Source organism: Leuciscus leuciscus (assembly GCF_965113295.1).
Source record: "Leuciscus leuciscus genome assembly, chromosome: 20".
NCBI classification, from domain to species: domain Eukaryota; kingdom Metazoa; phylum Chordata; class Actinopteri; order Cypriniformes; family Leuciscidae; genus Leuciscus; species Leuciscus leuciscus.
In genome coordinates, this window is record NC_138744.1 from 37,806,988 (window position 1) to 37,828,766 (window position 21,779).

Here is a 21,779-nt window from a genome sequence, read left to right on the forward strand (position 1 = left end):
CAGTGAAGTAAACAGAGATTTTAGTGCAAAAAAAATAAGCTTATTCCTGTCTGATTATTTGCAATAATTTATATTATTTGCAATAATGTATTCACTAATCTTTCTTATTAGTGCTGTCTATAGTAAATATGTGTGGAAAAAAAATTCTGAAAAATTAATTGAAAGTTTATTTATGCAGAACTTCTGTCCACAATTTTTGTTTTATAAATGAGTATTTGTGTGTAATTGTGTGTTTTGTTTTGCAGTGAAAACATGCGGGATGAACCTCTTCGGTCCTTCAGGAACGTTTACATCACCGAACTTCCCCATCCAGTACGAGAGTAACTCACAGTGTGTGTGGATCATCAGCGCCAGCAACCCCAATAAGGTAGAACAATAACCTGGACACACACACACACACACACACACACACACACACACACACACACACACACACACACACACACACACACACACACACACACACACACACACACACACACACACACACACACACACACACACACAGACATATACACGCACACATACAAACTCACACGCACGCATGCACACACACACACACACACACACACACACACACACACACACACACACACACACACACACACACACACACACACACACACATACATACATACATACATACATATACACGCACACCTACAAACTCACACACACACACACACACACACACACACACACACACACACACACATACATACATACATATACACGCACACATACAAACTCGCACGCATGCACACACACACACACACACACACACACACACACACACACACACACACACACACACACACACACACACACACACACACACACACACACACACACACACACACACATACATACATACATATACACGCACACCTACAAACTCACACACACACACACACACACACACACACACACACACACACACACACACACACACACACACACACACACACACACACACACACACACACACACACACACACATACATACATACATATACACGCACACATACAAACTCGCACGCATGCACACACACACACACACACACACACACACACACACACACACACACACACACACACACACACACACATACATACATACATATACACGCACACATACAAACTCGCACGCATGCACACACACACACACACACACACACACACACACACACACACATACATACATACATACATATACACGCACACCTACAAACTCACACACACACACACACACACACACACACACACACACACACACACACACACACACACACACACACACACACACACATACATACATACATATACACGCACACATACAAACTCGCACGCATGCACACACACACACACACACACACACACACACACACACACACACACACACACACACACACACACACACACACACACACACACACACATACATATACATGCACACATACAAACTCACACACACACACACACACACACACACACACACACTCTCTCTCTCTCTCTCTCTCTCTCTCTCTCTCTTAAATTATTAATTTAAATGTACATATATATTATTTTAACAAAAATGTACACATATAATGTTTATATAACATATTTTTGATGAACATGTCAGTATTGTATATGTTTACGAGCTGCTTCATTCATAAAATTGTATAAAATGTAAAACTCCACTAAATCCATTGAATGATCCCATGGGAAGCTTCTCTCTCCTGACGGACCCTTTATGATCCCATATACAATCTTTCCTTCTATTTAAAACCAATGTCAGTTTTATAAACGGATGTCCATCATTATAATGTCTTTATTTGCGTATGATAGTTGGAGAAGCGAGAGGTTCCCGTGACGCATCAATATCTCACATTACGACTGTTTTCCTGACTCATGTTCTGCCGGACTTATTAAACCTCGTCAATCACAGCGTCAACATTCTGGTCCAAAAACACTGAGAAGATTCTTAAATAGCATATTTATAATAGCTATGCAATTTACAGTAGGTTTTGCAAAACAACAGATTTTCTTTCCGTGAGCTCTTCAGATATTTGCTAGTTGCTAATGAAATGGGTGGCATGCTGGCATAATGCTGGCATGAAATGGGTGTAAAAAAGAAAGAAAATTAAAACATCTAAAACGTACACCTGTGGTGTAGCCTACATTTTAGATGTTTTACTTTTCTTTTTTTTCTTTTTTTTACACCCATTTCATGCCAGGCCATTAGCAACTAGCAAATATCTGATTGGTGTCTTCAATCGCTGCTAAATCTGAGCTTTCCTCTGCTGAGAAATGCAAATGAGCCCTTACACACATAACATTATTACCTCATTTATCTTCGCCCGATGGAATTGCAAAGTTCAAATTTTATTGCGCTTTCCGCAGACCCATTATTAGAGACCCATGGGCAGCTCATTGGCATTATTATTGTGTTAACACATTAAATGAAGTTAATATATGAACTTAAAGGGGCAAAGCTGGACTTTCTTATGCTAGCCTGATCGTTTTTATTAGTATAACACTAATAATATCAGTGTTGAACCAGAGGCTTTGTTCTGCACAGCTTCATTTCAATCCTATATATATAGATAGATATTATATGAATCATTTTCACACAATTACCATTCAGACGTTTGGGGTAAGGAAGATTTTATTAGTAATTTATTTTTATTTATTTTTTTATAAATTAATACTTTTATTTTGCAATGATACATTAAATTGATCAAAAGTCAGAGAAAATAAACTTTTACAAGCTCCGGAAAGATTTCCATTTCCAATAAATGTTGCTCTGTTGAACTTTCTGTTCATCAAATAATCCTGTAAAATAAAATGTATCACAGTTTCCACAAAAATATTTAGCAGTTTTCAACATTGATAATAATCATAAATGTTTCTTGAGCATCAAATCATCATATTAGAATGATTTGTGAAGGATCATGTGACACTGAAGACTGGATGATGCTGAAAATTCAGCTTTGATCACAGGAATAAATTACACTTTACTAGATATTCACATAGAAAACTGATGATTTACTCTATAATAATATTTCACAATTTTTACTGTATTTTTGATCAAATAAATGCAGTCTTGGTGAGCAGAAGAGACTTCTAAGATTTTTTAAATCTTATCAACTTTTGAATATTGTGCATATTATAATGATTTGTTGATGTAAATATTTGTTTAGAATATTTGTTTTCCAAGTAACTAGTAAAGTAACGCATTACTTTCCATAAAGAGTAGTAGCAATTAGTTACTTTTATAGGGAGTATTGCAACATTATAACGTATTAAAGTAACTTTTCCCATGCAACAGTGATGAAAAGTTTCCCAGTTATTAATGTGACCTTCATTTCACAAGTTGAAACCAGTTAGCGTTAATAAAGCCCAGAAGTGAAGAATCCCTCATATGTGTGGTAAGCGTGGCAGAAGGACAGTCCTGATGGCGTCTGACTGAATGTGAGCAGCTCCACACACACACACACACACACACACACACACACACACACACACACACACACACACACACCGGGGGGTGATTATGCAAACCGGCGATGTTAATGTACAAGTGAGCGTCTGATAACACAGAGCAAGCGGAGCACGTCGCTCCACTGTTTACTCGCGAGTTTGAGCCGCTGATTGAAAGCACTCTCGGAAATTTGTTTTACCCTCAGCGTTCACGGGATGTGCGGATGATTTGGTGGAAAATTGATGCATTTTCCCCGCTGAATATTTCAGTTATAGCGCAAGAGCGGATGCAAAAATATACAGGCGACATATGCTGAAGTGCCGAGCTCAAGAATATCATGAGAACAGTGTGTCTCGTTTATATTTAATGATGTTTCTAGTGTTGAGAAGCTTAATTAAATTAAATCTCCTTAATTAAAGGAACGCATTCTCATTGTGTGTAGCAGAAAGCGTATGGAGAAATCCCACCGGTCACTGGTTCCAGAACAAAGAGTTCTACTAGTGTTTTTTTTTACCAGTTTTAGTTATATATGTGCATATATATATTTTTGTTTTTGTTTTTATGTACATATAAATGTATATATTTTTTTTTCTTTCTTCTGTTTTCATCCTCTCTCAACAACCTCATCATCTCATAATTTCCTTTTCTTCCTTTACATATATTTATATTGTTTAATTACTGTAAATACTTAATATTTATAAATGTATAATGAGCATTGTTCTACATATATATTAGGAAACTTATAATAGAGATATACACATACTCAACACAATTTTACACACACACTTCAGATAATTACACGTACAGAACATCCTACTTTCTGTTTGATGTGTTTTGCATTGATGGTGTCGTCTACCTGTTCATTTGTCTTTATGTTCTGCTTTAATAAATCAAGAGTTCTACTACTAATTGAGTGGTTTTCTTCCCATCACAGGTTATTCAAATCAACTTCGAAGAGTTCGACTTGGAGCTGGGATACGACACGCTGACGGTCGGAGACGGTGGAGAGGTCGGCGACTCCAAAACAATCATCCAAGTGTAAGATCCAGTGCTGTACTTCAGCTGTGTGTTATGATGAGTGTTTGTGCACTGCAAACTCCTGCTAAACATTCTTAAATCATGATGCATTTACTGGAGAATCACTGAAGTCTTTGTTCACTGAAAAATGCATCAAAATCAAGCGAGTTTGTGAACAAATATCTGTTAATTCAAAGTTGATTCAAAGAATTAAAGCTGATTCAAAGCGGAAACATGTTTGTTTTTCATTTTTATGCATTTTTCAGTAAATAAGACTTTATATCTTGTGAATTGTTGCTTCTCCAGTAAATGCATCTTGATTTAAGAATGTTTAGATGTTTGTAATGGAAAACGAGACAGAAATACCTAGGAAGAAATTCACATTTTGCAGTGGATCGCTTGGCAAAAACATCATTATCTAAATTAGCTTTTTTATCTTGTTTTTCAGTTAAAACATCCAAACATCCTTAAATCAAGATGTATTTACTGGAGAAACACGACGTTTAAAATATGTGAAGACTATTAAGATAAACGAAATTAAGGCCTTGAAGTTAATATGTGTATATATTTATGTGTGTGTGTGTGTGTGTGTGTGTGTGTGTGTGTGTGTGTGTGTGTGTGTGTGTGTGTGTGTGTGTGTATATACATACAGTATATGTGTGTGTGTGTGTATATATATATGTGTGTGTGTGTATATACAGTGTGTGTGTGTGTATACATGTGTATATGTGTACATACATACAGTATGTGTATATACAGTGTGTGTGTGTGTGTGTGTGTGTGTGTGTGTGTGTGTGTGTGTGTATATGTGTGTGTGTATATATACAGTGTGTGTGTGTGTATACATGTGTATATGTGTACATACATACAGTATGTGTATATACAGTGTGTGTGTGTGTGTGTGTGTGTGTATATATGTGTGTGTGTGTATATATGTGTGTGTGTATATATACAGTGTGTGTGTGTGTATACATGTGTATATGTGTACATACATACAGTATGTGTATATACAGTGTGTGTGTGTGTGTGTGTGTGTGTGTGTGTGTGTGTATGTGTGTGTATGTGTGTGTGTGTGTGTGTGTGTGTGTGTGTGTGTGTGTGTGTGTGTGTGTGTGTGTGTGTGTGTGTGTGTGTGTGTGTGTGTGTGTGTGTGTGTGTGTGTGTGTATTCCCTATTAGCAAGTTTCATTAAATCCATGCTTGAAAACAAGAATTATTTGCCAATGGAGTAAGAAACATAAACTTAATTCAAGGCCTTAATATCTTATGCAATCTTGTTTTTCAAGTAAAGTTATCTTCCTTTAAGGATTTGTGGATGTTTTAACTGGAAAACAAGTCAACATGATTTTTCTAGTGTTGAGTAATTAGCGTTGACCGTTGACTTGCAGCAAGAATATTACATTTTTGTCACTTTTCTCTATTTCCCACTTGGTTTTCTTGCACCAACAAGTCATAAAGTAGTTTTGCGTGACCATTTAGAATGCATAAGCGTTATTAAAATACAGACACCCCATATCAGACACCCCACACATGATATTTGTGAATAAATGTATTTTATTTCAGACAGACGAGGGAAATGAAATGCTGAGTTAGACTCGTCGTGACATGCCACACGTGTCCGGACATGTCTGCATACTATTTGAATGATTTCATTTTTGAATAATAAACCCTGATCCCCCTTTAAAACGTCCAACTTTAATAGACTCTACAAGTTTTTTTATCTTGCATTTGGTTCAGCTTTGCAGAATTTATCCGTTTCAACAGCTTGAAAGCCACAAAACCGTAAAAAGCACACAGGCTCAAATCCTCCGGCTATATTTTCCTCCTCACAAGCCAGTTTTCCGTCCAGCTCTTCTCCCAGTCGTGCGCATGTCTCCGGGTGTCTTTGGTGACAGTCTGCGCTGCTTTCTGGCGCATTTGCCTGGCGCTTCGCCAGCTGGGATCCATTGAGCGTTCCTCAAGGACAAAAGCCTGTGCCGGAGCACTAACACACACTGTAAGGCTCAATTAAGGCCTTTCTCAGGGTTTATGCCGGTCAAATGGGTTTGCTTACTTTTATGATTATGCCTTATCAAAGACTTTAGATATACAAAGTGATATACACAAAGTGCACTCATATTACTATGAATGGGAGAAAGTGCAATGTGCAATATGGAGGAATAACCTCCTTTCCCATTTAAAGCGACAGGAGCGTTTCAAAGATGGCCGCCGAGTGGGACTTTGGCTTTATTTATAAAAGTACTATAGAATTACACATAGAAAACAGCTGTTTTACATTGTAATAAAATTTCACTATTGTATTTTTGAACAAATAAATGCAGCTTTGGTGACTTTTTTTCAAAAACATTTAAAAAATCTTAACTTTTGAATAATGTGCATATTGCAATGGTTTGTTTTTATTATTATTTGTTTAACTCAGAATGATTACTGTTATTATTTTAAGAAACATTTAATTAAAGTAGTATGTAACATTATTAATTGAAAACATTGTTTTATTATTAAAAGTGTTTGTCACTAATGATTTACATATCTTTTTTTTTTTTTTTTTTTTTTTTTTTTTTTTTTGCTGGTGCTACAAACAATTACAGACTCTTAAGATGTTGGACATTAATTTCATTAATTTGAAGCACAAACTCAATCATAAAAAGTGATTGATTTTTTTCCTGAAGTATAAAAAAATAATACCGACTGCAAACGTTTGAACTGTAGTGCACTTTAGACTACCAAATAAATAACATTGTGTATGAATACAGTAATCATTCAGTGTCAGTATTGCCTTCTGACAGCATCACAGTAGTGTTACAGTTTATTCCAATAAGGTAAAAATACAAATGTAGATATCATTCACATTTAGTATTTGTCAGGATTCAGAGAATGAACGGGGAGTGATATTTATTGACAAAGACAAAACACAGGTGGAACAGTCCAAACGATAGAGCAGGGCACACAACTGGAGAACAGGCTGGTCAGGGATGAGACAAACCCAGGTTCTTTGGGAACAGTGGAAACTTGACTGCATAGGTGGGATGAAACAGCACTAGAGTGGCTTGCCAGGACAGAAGTCTCGATGACCAAGGAAGAGCAGGATGCAGGGCAGGAACCAACACAAGACGAACACACAAGAGATAACTGTGATACACACACAAAAAAAACGACAACTATGACTAGGAAAACAAAATAGACTAATTAATAACTGGAGGTAGCAAAGGAGAAAAGTAAGGTAAATAAAAAAGAATTTCTCAAAATAAGTAACTGGTACTTACAAACAAAAAGAAATTAAACAAGACTGCAACCTTGCAGAGAACTAGAGAAAAATAAATAAATAACTTAAATAAAGAGAAGTAAAAACAAGGCTTGAGAGAACAAGAAGATAAAGACTAGAAATAGACTAAAAACACAGGGACAAAGAAACTAGAAATTAATAAAACAGAAATAATCAAACAAGGAAAACTAAATCTACACTAGCAATGGTCAATTTCTGTAGTAACTGCATACACACACTGGGTCTCATTCATGAAACATTCGTAAATATACGAGAAAATATGTGAGTGATTTGCGCGTAAAGAGACCTTCCCGAAAACTCTTCTCCTGATTCACAAATACTTTGTAAACGTCAGATGTGATAGTGAAATGTGTGTGTGTGTGTGTTAATGAATTCCAATCAGTCGTAAATGGGACGCGCGTGCACGCTCATTCTCAATTACCATAAATCCCGCCCATTAAATCCGACTGACAATCATATTATGACACCAAACGAAGGATTTCAACAAAAGCGAATGAAAAAGAGAAATTTCTCAGATGCAGAAATTGAAGTTTTATTATCAGAAGTTCATTCCAAACGCCACATTTTATTTTCAAGTGTACATAGTGGCGTATCAGGTCCTAAAGAAAAGGAAGCTTGGCAGCATCAGATGCAGATGCAGTTAATGGAGTTTCATCTGTTAATTGAACAGTCCCAGAAGTGAAAAGAAAATGGTTCGACATGAAGCTTGACTGCAACACTTGTGACTTGTGGACTTGTGTTCCGTTTGCAGATGCTATTACTGGCTCCCATAATAAAAGTAAAAATAAATATCATATTGTAACAATCAGCCTTATCGGTAGAGTTACATGAGATAAAAATGGGGTCAGATTAAACTGTGTGAGTTTGTTAAGTGTTTTAAAAGATGAGACAACAACAGAAATAAAGTGAATAAATGAAGTGTATTTACAATTTCTACCAGGAACTTAAAACAACACAATACAACAAAGAAGCCTTAGGCTGTTAAAAGCATAGTCCATTGGTTCCATACCCTAAAACAGTCCTTAAGAGTCCTTGTGTGCTGTAAGTCCCAATGTGTAAGTGTCCACCGGTGTATATACAATCCAACTGTAGTGATAATCCAATGAAAGTGATGTGGTTTGCTGGAATGGTAAGTCCTTCAATAAACTCCTCAATCCAGCATTGGTCCTCTTGACAGAGACCCTGTTTGTTTGCCATGCTGCTTCTTTTATGCTGGCTATTTCCTGTTTCCTGTCATGTGATTGCTCACATGACAGGCAGACCATAATCATTTAAAGACATACACACAAAAAAACAGATAAGAGGAATAAAATGGACTAAAATGACTAAGACAACATGTAAACCTATTAAAACTCTAATATACATAAAATATTTATAATATACAGAGTGGTTAAAACATGTGTCATGTGTGACAGTGTCACATAGTCCCCCCCCCCAGCCTACGGCTCCCCGGGGAAGGTACTAGTCCCTTGAAGGTACTGTCAGCCATTGTCCATGTAGTGGGTATCCTCTTGAATGTGTGTCCTAAAATGTCTTTGTAATAAATTAGATAAAACTAGGCCCTCCCACATAGGCACTAGTCTGCCGGAGGAATCTATGGGAACACCAGAGAGAGGTGGAATCCGATACCAGCCTGGGTGTCCTTGGGTCGGTGACGCCATTCCTCCCAGGGTCCTGAAATACCCAGCTTTCCTGGCATGCCTCTCACCCCGGCAATTCCTTCTATCCGGCTTAAGGGTCTCTTTCGGTGATGATGAACGGTGATGTTGATGGTGAAGTGGTTTCTTGTTAGGATTGATGACTGCACACTCCTTGGTCTCCACACCACACAACTTGCAATCGGCGACAAATCTCCAGACGTCGCTGCGGATCGTGGGCCACCAGGCAACTTCCAAGATCTGCAGGAGGCTCTTTAGCCGTCCATGATGTTTCTCCTCGGTCTTTAGATGGAAGTGCTGTATCGTCTGCTGGATCAGGGGCTTGGGAACGACGAGCTGGATTTTCATGTTGTCGTCCCCCTTCTGGATCCGCCGATACATCAAGCCCTGGTGTTCCCGCAGTTCGACCCGGTTGGTTGGTTGAGTGGTGGGAGAGATGGTAAGTCCCTGGAGAGTGTCATCAGCACCCTGTGCGCTGGCGAGTTGCTCTCTGGAGAAGGGAAGGATGGAGATTATGGGGTCGAAGTCTGGCCCAGCTGGTATTGTGGCACAGCATTCTCCATCAGTTGCTCTGTTGAGGGGTCGTGAAGTGGTTGAGGTGGTGGGATTGTAGGCCGAAGGAAAGCCAGGGGTTGACGTGGGAGAAACCGGGCTGGTCGTCGCAGTGGGAGAGAAGATAATGGCTTCTGGATCCTTCCTTTGCTCCAGTTGTTTCGCCCATTTCTTGTCTCTCCTCTTGAAACACTCGATGACCTCTCTCTCCAGTGTTCCCACGGCATCCTTTATAGATTCCTCCATTTTACACAATTTTAAATCCACAGCCTCTCTAAAATACACTTCACGATTAAGATTACTTTCAACAGAGTCTTTAAAATTCTTCTCCAATTTTAAAACAATGTTTTTAAGAGCAATCACCTCAGCCCGAAGCTGTACACACTCACAATGATGTAAAAACTGTTCATCATTAAAACCAGCTGATGTATTAAAAGAAGCAGCACTATCTTGACTAGTCATCATCTTAAAACACTCTTCTCAACACAGCGTTAAAAATCTTTAAACGTCCCCGTACGGGCCACCATATGTAACAATCAGCCTTATCGGTAGAGTTACATGAGATAAAAATGGGGTCAGATTAAACTGTGTGAGTTTGTTAAGTGTTTTAAAAGATGAGACAACAACAGAAATAAAGTGAATAAATGAAGTGTATTTACAATTTCTACCAGGAACTTAAAACAACACAATACAACAAAGAAGCCTTAGGCTGTTAAAAGCATAGTCCATTGGTTCCATACCCTAAAACAGTCCTTAAGAGTCCTTGTGTGCTGTAAGTCCCAATGTGTAAGTGTCCACCGGTGTATATACAATCCAACTGTAGTGATAATCCAATGAAAGTGATGTGGTTTGCTGGAATGGTAAGTCCTTCAATAAACTCCTCAATCCAGCATTGGTCCTCTTGACAGAGACCCTGTTTGTTTGCCATGCTGCTTCTTTTATGCTGGCTATTTCCTGTTTCCTGTCATGTGATTGCTCACATGACAGGCAGACCATAATCATTTAAAGACATACACACAAAAAAACAGATAAGAGGAATAAAATGGACTAAAATGACTAAGACAACATGTAAACCTATTAAAACTCTAATATACATAAAATATTTATAATATACAGAGTGGTTAAAACATGTGTCATGTGTGACAGTGTCACAATATTTTTTCAAAATGCTGTGTAAATATGTACCCGATTAAGGTGAATTAAAATGCAGCCTTATTAATGAGCAAAAGGTTCGGATGTTAAACGCACTGTTTACGCGTGGCTGGGAGCAGGTGTAGATTTCTTTTGTACCAACTAACATTTGGAAAATACGAACATTTTAATGAATCCGAAAATTTACGCCAGAACCACTTTACACACGATTTACACAAAAATTCGTTTTGCTCGTGTTTCATGAATGAGACCCATTGAATGCAGACAACACACAAAACGAACCAGCAAAGACATGAGGGAAAGAGGCACAATATAAAGGGACCAGAGCACATGAGGATCAGGTGAGCACAATTAGTGAAAGGAGGGTTAGACTTGGACTAAACAAGGGGGCGTGGTCACGGGAAACAAGGGGGCAGGACAAGAGGAGCACATGGCAAACACAAACAAAGACAGAGCCATGTGCTCAGACACAAGACAAATGAAACCACGACAACACAGACAAGGCTGAAGAACCCTGACAGTCTTATGGCAAAACATGTAATTGTATCTGAATATCATGAACAAAAATCAACAGGCTAAAGAACACTTACACAAGGAGCGTTTGCCTGTGGTTTAAAAACACCATAGAAGGACAACTAGCCTAACTAATATAAACTTCAATCATTATTAAAGTCAAGTTAACACTCAGTTATTAAAAAAGAACAGGTACAAAATTAGCAATCGCAACAAATAGATACAACTGAACAAAGATACGACTGAAATAAACAGTGTTTTAAGATTTTCAGGTTCAGAAACTGGAATCAAATGTAAAATAACTGCACTTTATAAATAAAATATACATTATAAATATAGTTATAAAGTTATTCAGTCAAGAACGAGTGTATTTTCTCTGTCTTTTGTTGTTTGATTAGTGTTATTATAGAGACGGCAGGAATATTAGGCTGCTGTCACTTTAAGAGCTGCACGGATCCAATATACTGATACACGTGTTTTTGATTCGTCTCGCTCTTGAATGGTTTAAAGTCATATTGAAATGCTCACAAAGGAATCGATAAGAGGAATCTTGTCTCGAATCTTGCATCGTTTTATGATTCCCGACTCTAAGACTGTTATTCTGCACTGGCAGGTTAACTGGCAGCTTCGTCCCGGACCTCATCGTCAGCATGACCCATCAGATGTGGCTTCATCTGCAGTCGGATGAAAGCGTGGGCTCTATCGGCTTTAAGATCAACTATAAAGGTGAGTCTGTTCTCTCATAAATCACTCATAATTCTCACGCTGCATCAGAGGCTTCACTGCGGCTTCTCTCGCCTCCCGACAGAAATCGACAAGGAAAGTTGCGGGGATCCCGGGATCCCTCTGTACGGACTCCGCGAGGGCGCCGGCTTCTCCAACGGGGACATTCTGCGCTTCGAGTGCCAGTTCGGGTTCGAGCTCATCGGAGAACGGATGATTTCCTGTCAGAATAACAATCAGTGGTCTGCAAACATCCCTATCTGTATATGTGAGTCTCTATATCATTATTATCTATAGAAGAATGCTAATTTATGATAGCAATGTGATAAATAATGTTAACAACATGCAAAAACATGTTAGCAACATGTTAAAACATGCTACCATAATGTTAAATAATGCTAGCAAAATGCTAATTCATGTTAGAAACATGCTAATTAATGTTAACAAAATGCTAAAACATGTTAACAACATGCTAATTCATGTTAACATCAGAATAACAATCAGTGGTAGTTATAACAATCAAACATCCCTATCTGTATATGTGAGTCTCTATATCATTATTATCTATAGCACAATGCTAATTCATGATAGCAATGTGATAAATCATGTTAACAACATTGCAAAAACATGTTAGCAGCATGTTAAAACATGCTACCACAATGCTAAATAATGCTAGCAAAATGCTAATTCATGTTAGAAACATGCTAATTAATGTTAACAAAATGTTAAAACATGTTAACAACATGCTAATTCATGTTAACATCAGAATAACAATCAGTCTGCAAATATCCATATCTGTATATGTGAGTCTCTATATCATTATTATCTATAGCACAATGCTAATTCATGATAGCAATGTGATAAATCATGTTAACAACATGCAAAAACATGTTAGCAGCATGTTAAAATATGCTACCATAATGCTAAATAATGCTAGCAAAATGCTAAATCATGTTAGAAACATGCTAATTAATGTTAACAAAATCTAAAACATGTTAACAACATGCTAATTCATGTTAACATCAGAATAACAATCAGTCTGCAAATATCCATATCTGTATATGTGAGTCTCTATATCATTATTATCTATAGCACAATGCTAATTCATGATAGCAATGTGATAAATCATGTTAACAACATGCAAAAACATGTTAGCAGCATGTTAAAATATGCTACCATCATGCTAAATAATGCTAGCAAAATGCTAAATCATGTTAGAAACATGCTAATTAATGTTAACAAAATGCTAAAACGTGTTAACAACATGCTAATTCATGTTAACATCAGAATAACAATCAGTCTGCAAATATCCATATCTGTATATGTGAGTCTCTATATCATTATTATCTATAGCACAATGCTAATTCATGATACCAATGTGATAAATCATGTTAACAACATTGCAAAGCATGCTAGCAACATGTTAAAACATGCTACCATAATGTTAAATTATGCTAGCAAATTGCCAATTCATGCTAAAAAAATGATAAAACATGTTAACAACATGCTAATTCATGTTAACATCAGAATAACAATCAGTGGTCTGCAAACATCCCTATCTGTATATATGAGTCTCTACATCATCATTATCTATAGCACAATGCTAATTCATGATAGCAATGTGATAAATCATGTTAACAACATGTTAAAACATGCTACCATAATGCTAAATCATGCTAGCAAATTGCTAATTCATGTTAGAATTAATGTTAACAAAATGCTAAAACATAACATCAGAATAACAATCAGTCTACAAATATCCCTATCTGTATATGTGAGTCTCTACATCATTATTATCTATAGCACAATGCTAATTCATGTTATAAACATGCTTATTCATACTAACAAAATGTTAATACATGTTAACAACATGCTAATTCATGTTAACATCAGTATAACAATCAGTGGTCTGCAAACATCCCTATCTGTATATGTGAGTCTCTATATCGTTATGCACGTTCCTCCATGCCTCAGTATTTTTTTAATCTTCTCTGGAATGCAATATTAGATTATTAACAAAGCATCTGAGTTAACAACATGCTAATTCAAGTTAACAGCTATGTGCTAAAACCTGTTAATTCATGTTAGCAATGTGCTAAAACCTGTTAATTCATTCAAGCAATGTGTTAAAACATGTTAGAAAAGTGTTTATTCATGCTAGCAAAGTGCTAAATTAGGCTATCAATGTGATAAATTATGTCAGGCTACTAACATGCTGAAACATGTTGAAACATGCTAGAAACATGCTAATTAATGTTAACAAAATGTTGAAACATGTTAACAACATGCTAATTCATGATTCAGAATAACAATCAGTGGTCTGCAAACATCCCTATCTGTATGTGAGTCTGTATCATTATGCACGTTCCTAAAGCATCTGAACATTTTTATGTTGGTTTGACAAAGACTATTTAAGCTGCTTCTTCTGAGACTAAATTTAAACATTATCTCCTCTTAGAGCTTTAAAGCTCCAACCCTCAAACTCATCGCACTTATGATTTACTTTAAACGGACGATCAAAACTATGAAAATTGCCTTAGACTTTCATTGAGGGGCTTAAAACTTTAATACGATAACTCGCTTCACCTACTATGTATCTATCACTAACAATACTTAGCAACTAGCTTAGAACATGCTAGCACATGTTAGCAATATGTTAAAACATGCTACTGTAGCAACATTCTAATCCATGTTGGCAATGTGTTCAAACATGCTAATTAATGCTAGAAACATGCTAACAACATGTTAAAACATGTTAATTTAAGTCAACGTGATAATGTTAAGAGTGTGTTAAAACATGTTAACAAAATGCTTATTCATGCTTATTCAATGCTTAACTAAGCTAAATCATGCTAGCAAAATGCTAAGTAATGTTAGCAACATACTAATTCTTGCTAACATGCTAATTCAATTTAACATGATAATCCATGTTGGAAATATGCTAAAACCTGCTAATTCATGCTAGCAATGTGTTAAAACATGTTAGCAATCAGGTTAACAATGTGAAGAAACATGCTAGCCACATGCTAGTTCATGTTAACAACATGCTAATGATGCTATTAACATCTTAATCCATGTTGGCAATGTATTCAAACATACTAGTGTTAATTCATGCTAGTAACGTGTGCTAAATCACGTTTGCAATGTGATAAAACATTCGAGCAACATGTTAAATCATAACAACATCCTAATTCATGCAATCAACGTGATATAACATTCTAGCAACATGTTAATAAACCAACAAGGTGCCAAAAGTTTAATAGCGACGTGCTAATTAATGCTAGCACTGTGTTATTTCATGTTAGCTACTTGTTAAATCATATTAGCAACATGCTAAAACATGCTAGTTTTTTATACTTTCTCTGATTAAACTTTTTCAAAGTTATTTTAAACTTTCAGACCTGACTTTGTCAAGCCAACATCAAAGTTTGTCATCAAATGATACTCTTCTAGTGTCTCTTGTCATTGCAGTGAATGTAAGGCATGATTTATTCTGTCAATCTCCCAAAAAGTACAATAAAAGTACTTTCAAGTCTTCTGAAGTCACATTCGAGCTGATGAAAATGATGTATATCAAAGATGTCAGAAAAACGAGCCATATTAGCAGGTATTATGGTTAACTAAAACTAAAACCATTAAAATAAAACCCATAAACTTCAGAAGTCGTAATGATGATGTGATCTGTGTTATTTTAGTTGGACTAAATTGAGCAATTTCATTTTTCTTTCTCTCAGACTAGAAGCTTTTTAAGTGCTAATGCAACAAAACGAAGAGCAAAGAATGCACATTAAGTGCATAATCGATGCTTTATGCCTTTCATCATTAGCATGCTGCCACAGAGAATGATGGGAAATGTTGCCTTTTCACACAAGCCTGTTGCTTCATTAACTGTGTGAGTAGTGAGTAGTATTTGCTGGACAGTGTGATCACTATTCTTCATTAACGATTTCCATAAAACTAAATTATGCGGTTAACACCCACAATTAAAACTTAATTATAATCAAAACCATTTGGACATATCATGTTTTGGACACTATGATGAATACCATGTTTGTCAATATCAAGTAATACCATGATGAATGTCAGGAAGATTTTTTTAAGTCTCTTCTGCTCACCAAGACTGCACTTATTTGAGCAAAAATACAGTAAAAATACAGTAAAAATTGTGAAATATTATTACAATGTAAAACAACGGTTTTCTATGTGAATATCTAGTAAAGTGTAATTTATTCCTGTGATCAAAGCTGAATTTTCAGCATCATTACTCCAGTCTTCAGTGTCACATGATCCTTCAGAAATCATTCTAATATGATAATCTGCTGCTCGAGAAACGTTTATGATTATTATCAATGTTGAAAACGGCTTCATATTTTTGTAGAAACTGTCATACATTTTATTATACAGGATTCTTTGATGAATAGAAAATTCAAAATACAGAATTCATTTGAAATGGGATCCTTGCTGAAAAAAAAAAAATCTTTTCTTACAAATATATATATGATCATTCTGACAAGACTTGAAAGTCAGTCCTTCTAGAAAGATCTTAAGAGCTTGGAAGTCATAATTACTATGTGAAGTGCATTTAAGTGATCATAACATGGACGTCGCCGATTTCTGTTGCCATTATGTAATTTTCCTGCCAACTTCTCCTGAGATGAATGGAAATGCACAGACGTTTAGCTCTCTTCATTTACATTAGTCCTTGTGCATTCAGGAAATAATTTAGGACCACAGTTCTCCATCCTCGCCAGCTCATTATGAGCACCGAATCGCTTAGAGTCTGTGAAACGCATGTCTAAATGAAATGATGTCAAGAGGTCGGACTAATTAAACTGGTGCTTTATGTCAGTGTGTGTAAACAAAACAAATTCTGTGCCGTTAAACATGGCTGACAGACTCTAAAGAACAGCTGCGCTCATGGAAGATGATAAGATGACAATTCTCTTGCAGATTTACAACTAAACAGCTCCGTTGTACCAAAGAGCAATGCCATTTCAATATGATTTTTAGCTCTACTAGAACAGGTTTTCCTGCTTGAATGTTGATTATTTTCCTCATATTCTCCATTGTTGCGGCTCCTCTCTTCCCAGTCTGTCAGTAACGCTCTGTTTAGTTCCTGTCTCTATGAAGCCCCTCCTTCTGAAAGCACACTGTGCTCTGATTGGTCGGCTGGAGCAGTGTGTTGTGATTGGTCGAGCGCTTCGAGTGTGTTTGGGAAATGTCCCGTCCCTTACCATAACCACCAGTTTAACACACTACTAACTAACTCAACCAGGCCCTGCCCCTTTATTCTGCGCATTAATGATTTAAATGAGGAATATTGTGACGTGTTTGTTCCCGGAAGAAACTCAAGACTACAGTGGAGGCGTTTCAGGAGTTCAGAAACACTGACTCTGATATAGAGAAGAACGCCCCGCTGGAGGGACTTTGTCACGCTCAAACTCAAATATTATGCAATGAATTTAGATGAGTCTGTTCTGCTCTTAACCATCAGCATCTCCTCCGTCTCTTAGTTCCCTGTATGTCCAACTTCACGGCTGCGATGGGAACCGTTCTGTCTCCGGATTATCCCGAGGGATATGGGAACAACCTGAACTGTGTGTGGCTGATCATCACTGAGCCGGGCAGCCGAATCCATCTGGCCTTCAACGACTTCGACCTGGAGCCCCCGTACGACTCGCTGACGGTGCGGGACGGGGATCTGGTGGAGGCGCTGGTGCTGGGACGCTTCTCCGGGGCCGAGGTGCCTTCACATCTCACCAGCAACTCCAACATCATCCAGCTGGAGTTCCAGGCCGACCACTCGATGTCCGGCCGAGGCTTCAACATCTCCTACAGCAGTGAGTGCTTGAGGGACTGAGGGACCTGAGGGGTTTAGAGGCAGAGAAAAAAAGTTCAAAAAATTCTTAAATCAAGATATACATTTACTGGAGAAGCAGAATGACAGTAGCCGCGTTTCCATTACCCTTCAAATTGCGCAAATTGAAATTGCGAATTGAAAATACGCCCAATGGAAACACGTACATTTTGCAAAAACTCCCATTTATCGCAAAAAAGTTTTCCCGCTGGCATGAGGAGGTTTTTCAGGCAATTTGAAAAAGAAATATTTCGCAAAACTGCAATGGAAACAGTGTTTGCGCATTTACAGGTCACCTGACGTAGATGATGCGGTGTGATTGGACAGAATACGAGACAGAGTTCTTTATTAAATTCATAAAAGACAAAATAATTTACAGGAATAATGGATTCTAAACCTCAAATAAATGCCACAATCAAGACCTGGAAGCAGAAATGAGGGAGAAACACCCAGAAACTCCTCATATATGCCGCTCACAAGTATAATAAGGGTCGTTCCTTACCATTAATGATTGGAAAACACACATACATCTCCTTCCATTAATAATAATGGCTAGTGTGGCGGCTGGGATATAGTACATAAACCTAACGTCCGTTGCCATGGTTTTTGGAATGATTTTACTTATCGCGAGAGGAAAAATTAAGTTTTAGTCGCATAACATCGGTTTATGGAAACGCCGTCATTTCGCAATAGTTTTTTGTCGACATTTAGAAATCGCAAATCTGTAATGGAAACATGCCTAGTGATTGAGGCTGTTTTTGCTGTATTTGCTGTAAAAACAAAAAAAAAGATTCCTTAGTGTTTCTGTCTTGTTTTTCAGTTCAAATATCTAAACATTCTTAAATCAGGATACATTTAGTGGAGAAGAAAAATGACAGAGATTGAGGCTGTTTTTGCTGTATGAAGTGTTTGTTGCACTGCCAAAAAAGTTCTAAACATTCTTAAATCAGGATACATTTACTGGAGAAGCAAAATGACTGGAGATATTGAGTTTTGATTTCTGAAAAAATATCTGCTGATGGGGTCAGAAATGATAGGGCCGTATCACACACTCAGTGCAATGCAGCGCCAGGCGCGACACAAGTGTGTTTCGCTAGTTTCAGCCCGACGCAGTTTTCATTTTCACGTCCTGCGCCACGTTGTTTAAATAGCAAATGCATTTGCACTGATCTGTGTCCATGTGCTGCTGGTCTGAGAACGAGGTGTGTGTTCAGGAGCATTGTTGGAGCGTTGCTATTTTGAGGAACTGAAATAGACTGAAACCTGCTCTAAAGTCAATGGCGCAATATCTTTTTTTTGTTATTTAAAGAGCAGGTTAGTAATGTGCACCTATAGGCGGGTCCACAACACTACTTATTTCACACACAGGGAAGCCCAGCATCACAAACACATACCAAATATTAAAAATAAAAGGATTACGATGTAAAAGATTGATATTGTGTAGATAAAGATATGGTGGATTCCGGCTTGTACCGTAGATGGTCTCTTTAACCACACACACACACACACACACACACACACACACACACACACACACACACACACACACACACACACACACACACACACACACACACACACACACACACACACACACACACACACACACACAACTTTAACCTCACGCATGAGCAGATCCGTTTCCTTTCTGGAGACGCGTTCAGTCTTTCCGCTTGCAAATTCCACCATGTAAATAGCGAATCCTCCATGGCGAGACTCTGATCTAAGTGCACTTGCGCCGTGCGCTGTAGACCGTGAGCTTAGATCGTTAAAATATGGCCCATATTTTTTTCCCTTTGAATTAAGTTTTTTTTTGTGACCTCATTGGCAGATATTTGTTCTTGTTTTCTGCACAAACTCACTTCATTTGATACATTTTGTCAGAAAACAAGACTCAATATCTGAAGGAAAAACATTTATTTGTATTTTTTTTAGGAAATATTTTTTTAACAATATATTTTTTCTGAAAAATAAGAAACGCAGCCTTATTACAAACAAGAAATTGATATTGTTATTTATATAGTTATCATAAATAACAATAAAAACACTATTTATTTATTTATTTATTTATTTACATGCTTATGTAACTTTTTTCCTCAAAAACAACATTTATTTATTTATTTACATGGTTTTTGAGGGGTTTTAGAAAAATCATTTTAGGCTGTTCTAAACTAAAAGAGTTTGTGATGCTTTATGAAGAATTAATACTCTTGAACAAATTCGTTTTTTTTTGCTAACAACATTGTTGGCATGCGAAGTGTTGTCTTCAATCTGATTCAGAAACAGCCGTCAAGTAGGACATATGGAAGGACATATTTTCCTCGATTTAATTCATAAGCCATTTATCCACCAGCATCAAACAACTTAATCCTGTTCGCTGAACATCGTACCATTAGCTCAGCCAAAATAATCCTCAAATGCCTGTGCGGCACACAAGACCCTAGTGTTTACCCACAATGCTCTGTTTTCTACAGTTTGGTATTGCATTATGTATGCGCTCGTTCCCTTCCATTTCATTAAGTAAGTCACGTCGTAAGTAACAAGCTCTGTGCTTTGATGTTATTTGTTCAGCGTTTGGACACAATGAGTGCCCGGACCCCGGAGTGCCGATGAATGCCAAGCGCTTTGGTAATAATTTCCAGCTGGGAAGCTCCATATCAGTGGTGTGTGAGGAGGGCTTCATAAAGACGCAAGGCTCGGATACTATTGTGTGTGAACTGGAGGCGGGAAAGGTGATGTGGAGTGGTTTGATCCCCAAGTGTGAAGGTAGGTTTCAAAGCGCTTGCCTCCCTTTAAATGTTTCTGTGGAATACATTTATCAAAGCTGAGCGAAGGAACATTTTCCGAAAGATTGATCTAACTTACATCCCTGGAACTCGTAGGGAAGTGGTTTTTAGTTCCACTTCTTATTAGAGTTGATGCACCAAAAAATGGAGGAAAACATTTCTCTAGTGAACTTCAGTTATTTGATCATGTGGTCTATAAGAGAACTAGACTCTAGATATTCCTTACATTATTCCTACTCCAGCATCGAAGATTCATTTTAAATGAAAGCAATATGAGTTTGTACATGACAGTGATTTTACCACAGGTAACAACGCGATAAAAGACATATTTTCCATCTAAATCAGAGTTTTTGTCTTAACCAGTCATGAATTTGAATATCATTTTTCGTGACCGTATTTATAGCCGTACGGAAAGCGATGATGGATAATTCACCCTTAGATCTTGAAAATAAATAAAAGGAAACTGTTCAAACAAATACAAATATGTGTATTCTTTGACAAAGATTGTTTCAGTCACTCAGTATTAATTTTTTTAAGTGTAATATTTATGTGTATTGTTTATGTATTTATTATATGTAATATGTATATTAATATGTGCTTGATTAAGTGCAGTGCGCTTGCAGAGAGACTCCGCCCACACTCTCTTCTGATTGGCTGTGATTTTTTTATTGATTTGGTTGTGAGTGCAGTGAGCTTGCGCAGACTCCGCCCACACTCTCTTCTGATTGGCTGTGATTGTTTTTGCCACATTTGGTAGACAAATTGCTGGAATC

The 21,779-nt window shown here is 37.2% G+C and overlaps 1 protein-coding gene across 2 annotated transcripts in view; it reads left to right on the forward strand.

The window, feature by feature from the left end:
* csmd3a (CUB and Sushi multiple domains 3a) overlaps positions 1-21,779 on the forward strand; it is a 350,983-nt gene that overhangs the window by 87,207 nt on the left and 241,997 nt on the right. For both annotated transcript variants that reach the window (XM_082150056.1, XM_082150057.1), the window contains exons 10-15: positions 246-367; positions 4,401-4,504; positions 12,254-12,366; positions 12,449-12,631; positions 17,877-18,203; positions 20,792-20,986. In XM_082150056.1, coding sequence (XP_082006182.1) covers positions 246-367; positions 4,401-4,504; positions 12,254-12,366; positions 12,449-12,631; positions 17,877-18,203; positions 20,792-20,986 — 1,044 coding nt within the window. The remainder of the gene's footprint in view (positions 1-245; positions 368-4,400; positions 4,505-12,253; positions 12,367-12,448; positions 12,632-17,876; positions 18,204-20,791; positions 20,987-21,779) is intronic.